At 48.9% G+C, this 12,494-nt stretch overlaps 2 protein-coding genes across 2 annotated transcripts; one reads left to right on the top strand and one right to left on the bottom strand.

Moving 5' to 3' along the window:
* Positions 1-387: 387 nt before the first annotated feature.
* Positions 388-3,296, bottom strand: EMWEY_00047550 (hypothetical protein, conserved; the record flags this gene model as incomplete). The annotated part of the gene is made up of 5 exons (XM_013479290.1): positions 388-825; positions 925-1,040; positions 1,318-1,442; positions 2,024-2,129; positions 2,975-3,296. 5 exons carry the CDS (start codon positions 3,294-3,296, stop codon positions 388-390), a joined length of 1,107 nt encoding a protein of 368 aa, XP_013334744.1.
* Positions 3,297-8,579: 5,283 nt separating this feature from the next.
* On the top strand, positions 8,580-12,152 carry EMWEY_00047540 (Plasmodium vivax PV1H14060_P, related, related; the record flags this gene model as incomplete). The annotated part of the gene is made up of 6 exons (XM_013479289.1): positions 8,580-9,209; positions 9,601-10,132; positions 10,731-10,810; positions 11,254-11,286; positions 11,654-11,780; positions 11,989-12,152. 6 exons carry the CDS (start codon positions 8,580-8,582, stop codon positions 12,150-12,152), a joined length of 1,566 nt encoding a protein of 521 aa, XP_013334743.1.
* Between the last annotated feature and the right edge of the window lie 342 nt (positions 12,153-12,494).

The raw sequence follows: 12,494 nt of genomic DNA, 5'->3' as shown, positions 1-12,494 counted from the left end.
TATATATATATATATATATATATATATATAATTAGGGGGCCGTCTTACCTGAAATTCTCTTAGCATTAATTCCTCTAGACTCGGATGGACGAATTCTCGGGAGGCGCACAAAGCTGAGTGGACGCCTCCAGCATATTCAAATGCCTGCGTAAACAATACTAGACGACCGCCTGCAGCAGCAGCAGCAGCAGCAGCAGCAGCAGCAGCAGCAGCCACAGCAGCACAACAAAGTAGGACCGGTACATGAGCCACGGTCACAGGCTGTGTCGCTCGACTGCTGGCTCCCCATCTTTATAGGTCTCTGCTAGCCCTCCTGGGGGCCCTAGCGGCATCCATGAAGAACTACAAGCCAGGGGCCCCCAAGGGTCCCCGTGCACGCCTCTTACATTATTTGTGGCCCTTAGGGTCCCCCTGGTCCCTTGAGGTGTGTACCCTTATGCACGCACCTGGCTTAAGGAATTTGTAGGCGATAAGCATTGCGTTGTGCACCAGTTTACCAAATACTTCTGCTGTTGAGGACGAACTGTCTCCTTGGGGTCTCCTGGCCTTATAAGGAGACACTGCAGCCACAAATCCATCTATCCCCCCTCCTGCCTCTATCTCCTCAAGGGCCTTCATTGCCGCCTGCCCGTCGGGCCGCTGGTGCTCCTGCTGCATGCGCTCAGATCGCTGCTCGGGTGTCTGCTGGGCCCCCTCGGAGGGCCCCGCCTCCTCTTTCAAGGGGCCCCCAGGGGCCCCCTCCTCACTCTCCTTAGGAGTTATTCCTTTATGGCGATCTTCAAGGACTTTGAGCAGCTGCGATGAACACACGTTAACGTGTAAACCCTGAACCTCAAACCCTAAACCCTAAACCCTAAACCCTAATATCATCGTGTCTGTCTAGTGCGTATCTATTATACCCCCTAACCCTCAGCACGACCTTACCTGATCTAAGTTTATGTCCGTAAGACAAGAGAGGAGGGCCTCGGGCAAGGCCATGTCCCTTAGGGCCTTGTCTCCAACAGCGCCACTCTCCAACAGGCGAAAGAGGCGGCCCTGTCCTGCGCAAAGGAGACAAAAAGGAGACACAAAGGAGACAGAAGGGACACTTGAGTCAATAAGACAGCAAAGATAACAGGTACAACGTCTGTCTCTTTTTCTCTCCCGTCTGTAACAGTGCAGTGTCTCCTTTACTTATATAAATCCCTATGTCCGTCCCCCGTCTCCCTCCCCCGCAGTGTCTCCAAGCCAAAAGGAGACAAGGAGACACTACAAGGAAAGAGACAGGAGACAGTCCCTCTGTCTCCTTTTTACTGTCTCCCTCTCCCTCTCTCTTACCTCCTAAGCGCAAGAGGACCCCGGCAGTAGGAAGGCCTAAGGCATGATCAAGGGCAATCACCCTCTGGCCAGGGGAGAGACATAGGCGGTGCAGCATGCAGCTCAGGTAGTCATTCCTCAGCCCACTGCAGCAGCAGCAGCAGAAGCAAAGCAGCAGCAGCAACAATGTAAATACGCATGCAACTATATATACACACGTTAATACAGTTGTATATATGCATGTAGATAGAATTATAGATACAAATATGTTACGATACATAGATATATATTATAGATACAACGGCAGCAGCAGCAGCAGCAGCAGCAGCAGCAACAGCAGCAGCAGCAGCAGCAGCAAGTACATTAACGTACATAACTTTTGTTGGGTTAGCCTCGAAGTAAAAGCGGCAAAGTTCGCCTATTGATGCCTCTAACACTGTATACTGTTTTATATACCTAACAAGACACACACACTGCTGCTGCTGCTGCTGCTGCTGCTGCTGCTGCTGCTGCTGCTGTTGCTGCTGGTGTTGCTGCTGGTGCTGCTAATGCTGATGCAGCAGCTGCCTGTATACCTACTGCTGCTGCAGTGAGTGAGAAATATGCACTATCTACTGGCAATGGTTCACCTGGTGCTGCAGCAACAGCAAAGGGTGCTGCTGCTGCTGCTTCTGCTGCTGCTGCTTCTGCTTCTGCTTCTGCTGCTGCTGCTGCTGCTGCTGCTTACCTCTTAGCCTTTTTAATAATATATTTTTGCTTAGAAAATGCTGTCCGTTGCTCAAACGTTGAGCTGTTGGCCGCCACTTCTCTTATTACGTCTGCTGCTGACGACGCTGCAGCAACAAAACCCTAAACCCTAAACCCTAAACCCTAAACCCTAAACCCTAGAAAGTGACGTACGCTATAGAACTCCGCCCCTCGACTAAAAGGACGGAGACACAAGCACTAAAAGGAGACACTTGCTGCAAAAGGAGACACTAAATAACTTACCTCCCTTTAGTCTTTCTATTTCTCCTGCTGTTAGTCTTTGTGAATCTCCTGAGTCTACTATCCCTCGATTGTCTCCTGCATGCAACAAGGGACACATTAGGGTTTAGGGTTTAGGGTTTAACAGACTTGGGTATTAGGGTTTGGTGTCCTAGGTGTCTCCCTATGCATGCGCGAAAGTCCTACAGCCATTGGACAGAATAAACCCTAAACCCTAAACCCTAAACCCTTAGGGTTTAGGGTTTGGTGTCTAGGGTTTAGGGTTTAGGGTCTAGAGTACCCGTTATATCCTCGGTAGGGGCATCAAGGAGGCCCTCAAGAATATTTAGTTGCCTCTGTGTTCGTACCCAACAAGTACCCAACCAAGAAAAGGTACTAAGATAGGGGGCCCCTATAAGGAGGCCCTCATTAAAGTTAAAGGCAGAGGGGCCCCCCTGCTGCTCCCTGCAGCAAAAAGGCATGCATATAGCAGCATATATATCATCAACAGCAGCAACTGCAGCAGTAACAGGAAGCAACAGCAGAAACAGCAGCAACAGCAGAAACAGCAGCGGCACCAGCAACTGCAGCAGCAGCAGCAGCAACAGCAGAAACAGCAGCGGCACCAGCAACTGCAGCAGCAGCAGCAGCAGCAGCAGCAGCAGCAAGGAGACTCACGTGTTGCGCCTGGCTCTAGCTAGACTTCTTTTACCAGCGAAGTCTCTTAGCACAACAAGATCGCCTTCCTTAACAACTCGGCCAGTAAAGTGTCCCTCTGCTGCTGCTGCTGCTGCTGCTGCTGCTGCAGCTGCTGCTGCTGCTGAAGGGTTGGGTTTCACTGCAGCATCAGCAGCGGCAGCAGCAGAGTTGCTGCTGCCATTAGTGCCATTAGTACGACTCTTCTTTAGTGGACCCTCCCCTGTCTGCTGCTGCTGCTGTTGCTGCTGCTGCTGCTGCTTATCTTGTAAGGAAGGAGACTCATCATCTGAGTCACACAGCAGCGGGTTGCTGCTGCTGCTGCTGTCTCCCCCCATGAGGTATTCTTGTAGCTAATTATATATATAATTATTCTTTTTTATGTCCTTTTTCTTCTTTTTTTCTCCTTTTTCTTTTTTTATTATTCTTTTTATTCTTTTCTTCTCCTCTTTTCCTTTGTGTCTCCTTTTCTGTCCCCTCGTCTCCTTAACTGTCTCCTTATTAACTTCTCCTTATGACGCTCCCCTTATTCTTCTCTTTTATCCATATAACGAGCTAGGGAGACGTACGAGCATCTGCTGCTGCTGCTGCTACTTCTGCTGCTGTTGCTGCTGCTGCTGCTGCGAGCATCCTTATCGTGCCCTTGTGGGGCCCCTAAGGGACGCCTTAATCATATGCAGGGTATAGGGTATAGATCTTTATTTATTTATTGTTATACAACAAGATAAATAATTTATTTATTATTTTCTTTATTTACTTCAATGTATTGCTGCAGCAGCAGGGGGGGCCCCATGGCTTGGGGCCCCCCTGGCTGTGGGGCCCTGTAGAGGGGCCCTTTGGTGCATTATATCGCACAAGACAACAGCAGCAGCAGCAGCAGGGGCAGCAGCATGAGTTATGCTAGCAGGACTGAGGTGTATATTCACGTCAGTAAATGAATTAAATTGTCAATTTTATTTTAATTAATTAAATAATTGGCAAATAAAAAGAAAAATAGACAAAAAGAGCACAAAAATAGGGGGGTTATACCTCTTACCATGAACAGTGGCTGCAGGTGCCTATACACTCGGGAACAGCAGCAGCAGCAGAAACAGCAGCAACAGCAGCAGAAAAACACAAATAATCCTCTTATTATACGCTTCTCTTTCTTCCTCCTCTCTCTTCTTCTCCTCCTCCTGCAGTGCGCAGGAGAATTCTGCTGGGGCCTCAGCAGCACCTACAACCCACATCGAGGTGTACATACACCTCTAAGTAGCAGCAGCAGCAGCAGCAGCATTAGCTGCAGCAGAAGGAACGTTCTAGGCTTCTTTCGGTCGCGGCCACTCCCGGTTTCCGCAGCAGCAGCAGCAGCAGCAACAGCAGCAGCAAGCACCATGTCTTCCGCTGTAAATGGTGTACAAAAGGGAGAGGGGGATTTAGCTGTTGGGGGCCCCCCTCTGAGCATACCCGTCGTGCTGCTGATGGGGCCCCCCTGCAGCGGGAAGGGTACAGTAGCCCAGGATCTGCAGCAGGTGCTGCCTATAGCTCATCTTAGCTCAGGAGACGAGCTAAGAAGGCTAAGCAGAGCAGCAGCAGCAGCAGATAATGGTGGTGCTGCTGCAGATGCTGCTGCTGGTGCTTCTGCTGCTGCTGCTGCTGCTGCAGTTAATTTCCCTACAGAGGTACTAGCAGCAGTAAGACAAAGGATGAAGGAGGGCCTCCTTATTAGTGACCAACTTGTTGCATCTGTGCTGCAGCACAGGCTTGCTGCTATTGCATCCCAGCCTGTTAAGCAGCAGCAGCAGCAGCAGCAGCAAGTGCTGCCACAGGCGCTGCTGCTTGATGGATTCCCTCGTACAGAGGGACAAGTTGAGCTGCTGCACAAGATGGGGGCATGGCCAGGTTAGTCTCCTTTTTTTTTGTCTCCTTTTTGTTGCTGCCTCTGCTGTATTAGTGTCCCCTTGTATCTACTTGCTTCTGTCTCCTTTTCTCCTCCCGTTGCTCCTGCTGCTGCTGCTGCTGCTGCTGCTGCTGCTCTTACTAGCAATTGTACCGTCAGCAGCATCATCATCAGCATCAGTAAGTATAAATACGTATGTATGTGTATGTGCTGCGCTGCTGTTGCTGCTGCTGCTGCTGTTGCTGCTGTTGCTGCTGTTGCTGCTGCTGCTGCTGCTGCAGCTGCTGTATTAGTCCTTAATGCCCCTACAGATATATTACTACAACGTTTATCAGGTAGGATAACAGACCCTAATACAGGTCTTACCTATGGGCCCCATAGGCCCCCTCCTCCCTCCTTATTAGGGGACAAACAAGGAGGAGGGGGACAGAGGGAGGACGATGCAGTAGATGTACTAAAAAAACGTATAAAAATGTTCGAGGAGACTATTGCCCCTATACTAGCTGCATTAAGAAAAGGGGGGAAGGAGGGGGGCCCCCAGGGGCCCCCACCTAAAATCTATGAGATAGATGCTAGTAGGCATATTGATGATGTTACTAAGGAGGCCCTTGCTGCTGTTAAACCCCTTGTAGGCAAACAATAGGCCCCTACTCTATATGGTGGGAGGCCCCCTAGACTAGGGGGGCCCCTATAGCACCGGGGGGGGTGCCGGGGGGTTGGGGGGCCCTAAGGAAAGAGGGCCCCCATAGCCACTCATAGGGAGGGCAATTTGAATAAACCTAAACAACTTGGTCTTAGAAACAATGACGGCTAATCAGCTATTTAGTAGCTAGCTATTTACTAGCTAGCTAGCTAGCTAGCTAGCTAGCTAGATAGCTAGATAGATAGTCATGGGGCAGCAGGGCCCTAAGAGTTTAGCCAGCAGCTCCCTATAGAACCATTTAGTTGCACATAGCTGAGCAGCCGTATAGCTAGCTAGCTAGCTAGCTAGCTAGCTAGCTATAGATTGCTGGGTAGCTAGCTACCCTTCTGCTGGTGACCACGCCAGCTAGCTAGCTAGACATTTCTTAACCTGTACACCTCTACTGATGGGGCCCCTAAAGGGCATTTAGTACCCACGAGTGCCTTGGGGGCCCCCTAAGGTGGTGACGAGGATGTCGTAACTGGACCTGCCTGTACACCCGGGAGACACAAACGCATTTATAATTATAAATATAATTATATGTATAATAATAATAATAATAATAATAATAATAATTATTATTATTATTATTATTATAATTATAAATATAATTATAATAATTATAATAGCCACCCCTTCTCTTCTTGCTGCTATACAGGGAGGAACTCGTTGTGCATGCAGGAGGGTAGAGGCGTAGTCATCATTATGGGTTAGGGGGGGCCCCACAAGTATATCGATACCCTTGAGGGCCCCCATAGGGCCCCAGTGCCCTGCAGCAGCACAAGAGGTTGCTGCTCCTTCCCTTTCTTGCATCCCCTTCTTCCTTACTGTCCCTATATATAAGAAGAAAGGGAGACATAATATACAGAGGCAGAGGTAACAATAAGAATAAATTGTTAGGTATACAAGAGGGGAGGGAAAGGGAAGAAAAGGGCAGCAAATGCTGATGCCCAGCAGCAGCAGCAGCAGCAGCAGCAGCAGAATGCCTATTTGTTGGGTAATAAACTGTTGCTGCTGTTAATAGAAGAAGAGAGAGAGGGAGAGAAGAAAGAGCAGCAAGAAAAAATATTTATTAATTCTTTTTTTTTTATTATATAATTATATATAATAAAAAAAAAGAATAAATAAATATAAATAATAAGGGAAAGAAGGAATAAAGAGGAAAAAAATAATAAGCAGCAACAGCAGCAGCAAGAAGGAAGATATTATTTATTTATTTATTTATTCCTTCCCTTAATAAGAAAGAGGAAACGCATGCATGCAACTCTCCCCCCTACTAATTATTTTGGGGCTTTTTTAAGGACTATATATGTATATATATATTATAGTTGTATCTTTTATAGTTGTGCCTTGCTGCTGTGCAGCAGCTGCAGCAGGAACTGTGCTGCTGTGCAGCAGCAGGAATTGTGCTGCTGTGCAGCAGCAGGAACTGTGCTGCTGTGCAGCAGCAGCAACGTTGCTGCTGCATCTAGCAGCTTCGTCTTTGCATGCTAAGCCCCATAGCAGCAGCTGCTGCACTGTTGCTGCAGTAGCAGCAGCAGCTGCTGCAGCGCCAGACCAGTAAGTGACTGCAGCGCATGCAGCAGCAGCAGTGCTTAGCCTATAGATGATGAATAGGAAGCAGCAGCTTATGTGCTGCTGCACACCTTGCTGCAGCAAATGCAGCAAGACCCCCACATGCACGAATAAATAATTATAGGCTGCATGCATGCACTAATTGTGTATATAATTTGCTGCTGTTTGCTGCTTAGTTACTATTAGCTTATTATACATAACTAAATGTTTATTAGGATAACTATAGACATAGTTAATAATATAGGGAATAAGTCCTACCATTATGCTGCTGCTGCTGCTGCTGCTGTTGCTGCTGCTGCATTTGCATGCAGCACTAAGAGAATATTTATTATTAATATACAGCAGCAATGCATGCAGCAGCAATTCTTTGGGGCTTTGATTCGTAGACATGCAAGGAAACTTAACAATAAGGAACTAGGAGTTACACAGAGCAACAGAGGCGTGCATGCAAGTACTGCTACTGCTGCTGTTGCTGCTGCTGCTGCTACTGTTGCTGCTGCTGCTGCTGCTGCTGGGGCCCCCAGTGGGAGGGCACCTAGGAGGGAGGGTAAGAGGTAGCTGCGTGCTGTAAGGGTTTCTTACAATAAAAAAAGCCAATAAAAAGAAAGAAAATGAATAAATTAAGAAGAAGAAAGGAGGAGAACCGTTAGACTGCAGCAATGGCCGACGGGGTGGTAGTATACCGGCTGAAGCCGCAGCCGCAGCAGCAGCAGCAGCAGCAGCGCATGCAGCAAGACGGGCCCACGGGCTTAATTCGTTCAGAATATTTGATTACTAGTGACTAGAAACATTTGTTTTTGGCTCAAGACTTTCTATTGGTAAATATATAAGAAACTCTCCCTCCTAAGGAGGCGCTGCTCCTGCGCACGCCTCGCCCACAGGCGACGCTGCTGCTGAGGTGTGTGTACACCCGACAGCAGCAGCAGCAGTAGCAGCAGCAGCAGCAGCAACAGATTATATTACCCAAGAAAACAGACCACTATATTGGATTGCGTCATCTCCAATTGCCTCATACGCTGCTGCCCCTGCCTCCACTGCAGCTGCTGCCTCTCTGCTGCTGCTGTTGCTGCTGCTGTTGCTGCTGTTGCTGCAGCGCATGCATGCATGTAGTGGACCTCGAACGATAAGGTTAAACCATCCTGTCTGACTAGGAGCAGCAGCAACTCCACGATTCTCTACCCCAACAGCAGGAGTAGCAATAGCAAGTGCAGCTTCCATTGCTGTTGCTGCAGCAGCAGCAGCAGCAACAGCAGCAACGCCACGTACGGTCCACACAAGCACAGGCACGAGGGGGGAACTACCCAGAGACAAAGATACAGTGTACGTACACAGTAGAGATTCTCCTTCTGCTGCGACGTATAAAGCTGAGGCAGTTGCTGCAGCATAGACAGCAACAGCAGCAGCAGCAGCAGCAGCAGCAGCATAAGCTGCAGCCGCTGCTTAAGCAAAAGATATTTGATTAAGAATTGGAGCGCCAGCGCCGACATGTATCTCGCTGCTGCTTCCGATCCCCCCATGGGGCAGCAGCAGCAACAGCAGCAGCCGCAGCAGCAGCCGCAGCCGCCACCGCAGCAGCAGCCATCTGAGGAGCTGCAGCAGCTGCAGCTCCTTTTTTCTACTAGAGGCTCTGGTACCCCTGTAGGTGATCCACTGCAGCAGCAGGACCAGCAGCAGCAGCAGCAGCAACAGCAACAGCAGCAGCAGCAGCAGCAGCAGGATGTAGGAGGAGTATGTAGTGGGATATCCGCAGCAGCAGCAGCAGCTCAGCAGTATTTAGCATCAACAAGGGGCCCCCCATCCTCCATGGGCCCTCCATCATCAATGGGGCCCCCATCCTCTATGGGCCCCCCATCCTCCATGGGCCCCCCATCCTCCATGGGGCCCCCATCATCAATGGGTCCCCCATCCTCTATGGGTCCCCCATCATCAATGGGTCCCCCACCTCCTTTTAACTTCTCTGGTCCACAAGGGGGCCCCCCTCCACCTGTAGGGGGCCCCCCTCCATCGGGGGGCCCCCCAAGGCTCCTCCTATTTATAGATAGGCCTACAAGAATATTCGCCTTACAAGAAGGAGACATAAGAGATTCTCTCTCCCCCTATGGCTCTCTTGAAAATGTAAGCATAAATATATATATATATCCTATAGGGGGCCCCCCCTATGGGGGGCCCCCCCACCCTCTTATAGAGGGGGGCCTCTCCTCTCTACGGGGGGCCCCCCCCCCGCTTTCCACTTATATAGGGGCCCCCTGTTGGGGGCCCTACCATTATAGTCTTAGATGTACCTTGGAGATACTAGAAAATATCTAAGGGAGAATACGGAGATACCTATACAGAAGAAGGATCTGCTGCTGCTGCTGCTGCTGCTGCTGCTACCCCTGCTGCTGCTGTTCTTGCTGCTGCTGCTGTTGCAGTTGAACGTTACTGTTACTGATACCTACTGCTACTGTTACTGCTGTTACTGTTACTCCTGTTACTGTTACTGCTGCTGCTGCTGCTGCTGCTGCAGGTGTACATTTTGAGGGACCGAGCAGCAGCAGAAGTAACCTTTGGTTCTGCTGCTGCAGCAAATGCATGCATGACGGCTCTTGATGGTGTACCCTTAGAGGGGGTGGGTATGCTGAGGGTGCTGCAGTTACCACCAGGTGCAGCAGCAGCAGCATTACTACCTGAGTCTGCTGCTGATCCAGCACAACCCCAGCAGCAGCAGCAGCAGCAGCAGCAGCAGCAGTTTGCTGCAGGTAATGCAGCAGCAGGTTCTGCTGCTGCTGCACCCCCTCAATGGGACTCTGGTGCATGCTGGTCATCAGGTGACCCTCGATCTAAGTCACAGAACGAGGGTTCGTTGCAGCTGCAGCAGCAGCAGCAGCAACAGCAGCAGCAGCAGCAACAGCAACAGCAGCAACAGCATTCGTTACAAATGGGCAGCAGCAGCAGCAGCAGCAGCAGCACAAAACGTGTATGCAGACTAGAGCTTGTTGGCCTATTCGGAGAAGAGCCAAGCTTCTGTGTTGCTGCTGCACTTAGAGGAGCTAATGATAGTAATATACAATATATATTAGAGCATGCTAAACATAAGCTAGAAATTGGCATAAGAGGTAAACCCTAAACCCTAAACCCTAAACCCTAAACCCTAAACCCTAGAAAAACCCTAAACCCTAGAATTTTTTTATGGATTAGATAAATATATATATTTATTTAATAATTTATTTTAGTAATATATACAATATATATTAGAGCATGCTAAACATAAGCTAGAAATTGGCATAAGAGGTAAACCCTAAACCCTAAACCCTAAACCCTAAACCCTAGAAAAACCTTAAACCCTAAACCCTAGAATTTCTTTAAGGATTAGATAAATATATGTTTGTATGCAATAATTAATTATAGTAATATACCATATATATTATAAACCCTAAACCCTAGAGAAACCCTAAACCCTAAACCCTAAACCCTAGAATTTCTTAGAGAGGAGGAGAATAAATATATAAATATATATATTTATATATAAAACAAATAATATATAAACGTAATAATTAAGAGAAATAGAGACAGGAAGAGAGAGACAAAAGGAGACAAAAAGGAGACACCTATTTATTTATTTATTTATTTATTTATTTATTTATTTTTTTTTCTTAGGGAAGCCCCTTAATGATGCCCCTGTAGCAGACAGACTCCATCTTACCCTCTCCTCACATGATGATGAAGCATTCGAAAAAGTACGCTGCTGCTGCTGCTGCTGCTGCTGCTGCTGCTGCTGCTGCTGCTGCTGTTGCTGCTGTTGCTGTTGCTGCTGCTGCTTGTGTTGTTGTGCTAAGGAGTTGCTGTCTATACAATTTATTATTATTGTTTATTTTATTTATTTATTTATTTTATTTATTTATTTATATATATGTTTTATTCTTTTATTTAATTATTTATTTATTTTATTCCTTTATATAAATACCCTATTTATTTATTTATTTATTTTTCTTCTTTGTCTTGTTTGTGTGTATTAATTTATTATATTTATTATAATGTATTTAATTATTATATATACTATGCATTTAATTAAATATAATTTTATATATATATTACATATACATATATATATCAATATCTAGGGTTTAGGGTTTAGGGTTTAGGGTTTAGGGTTTAGGGTTTAGGGTTTTTTTTTTTTCAGGCCTTAGCAATGTGTGAGGATTTAGTGCAATCAGTATGTGATCAATATCTTTCTTATTGTAGAGAAAGACACAAAACAGTTAATCATACAATAGGGTTCAGGAGACATATGTATCAGCAGCAACCGGACCCGGGGGCCCCCGGGGGGGGCCCCCTTATTTATATGGGTGCAGCAGAACGACTTAAAACACCACCAGGGGCCCCACAGACACCACCACAAGGTGCATCACCTGCTGCTGCTGCTGCTGCTGCAGCTGCTGCTGCTACAGCTGGAGGGTCACTACTGCCACCATTGCTCCCTCCAGGGGTACTTGCACCGGGGCCCCTTCCTCTTGCTGCTCTTGCTGCAGCAGGATTACCAGGGGCCCCTCTAGGGTCTCTTATGTCCCCAGGGCCCCTAGGGGCACCAGGGGTACTGGGGCCCCCTCCTTTCTTGGGGCCCCCCTTCCATCCCCCTGCCAATGGAGAATTCGAACAAAGACACAGAGACAGAAGCAGAAGCAGAGACAGGGGGCCCCCAAGAGACAGGTAGGGGCCCCTCTCCTTTTCCTTTATCTCCCTATCTCCCTCCCTAAGCAAAAGATCATCATCACAGAGGGGCCCCACACTAGGGGGCCCCTTCTAACCCTTTTCTTATAGGTTCTCCCCATGCTGCTGCTGCTGCTGCTGCAGTTGCGTTAGCTATATATTGCTGCTGTTAGTGCTGTGTGTGTGGCTGCTGCTGCTGCTGCTGCAGAGATGGAGGGTACAGAGGGGGATCGCCTCGCCGTGGGGGCCCAGGAGGTCGTCAGTCCAGACGGGGTGGCGGCCGGGGGGCCCCCGGCAGGGGCCCCCCAAGGGTACAAGACGAGGACGGGGGCCCCCAGTAGAGAAAAGGCCCCCTTCTGCTGTGCCCTCTAGGCACAGACAGACCTGTAGGGGAGGCCAGAGGTGCATTTCCTGTCCCTTGTACCTGAAGAGTGTAGGGGGCCCCGTAGAGTCGGGGGCCCCTAACGGGGGGGCCCTACGAGGCCCTCCAGATACGGGCCCCCCAAGGGTGCGGGTGCCCCCTGTAAGGGGGCCCCCATCAGACGGGAAGCCCCCACCTAAGAAGAAACCGAGAACCCCTCTTGAGGAGGGTACAGTAGGGCCCTCGGGGGCCCTTGTGGGGGGCCCTTTGGGGGCCCCTGCCGACAGGGAAGGGTACTTGGTGGGTACACCCTTTTGTTTAATAAGCAAGGGGGGCCCCTGGGGCCCCCGGGG

The sequence above is a fragment of the Eimeria maxima genome, genomic scaffold (assembly GCF_000499605.1).
Source record: "Eimeria maxima Weybridge genomic scaffold, Emw_scaff1035, whole genome shotgun sequence".
NCBI classification, from domain to species: domain Eukaryota; phylum Apicomplexa; class Conoidasida; order Eucoccidiorida; family Eimeriidae; genus Eimeria; species Eimeria maxima.
This window is presented reverse-complemented; position numbering and strand designations above follow the sequence as displayed.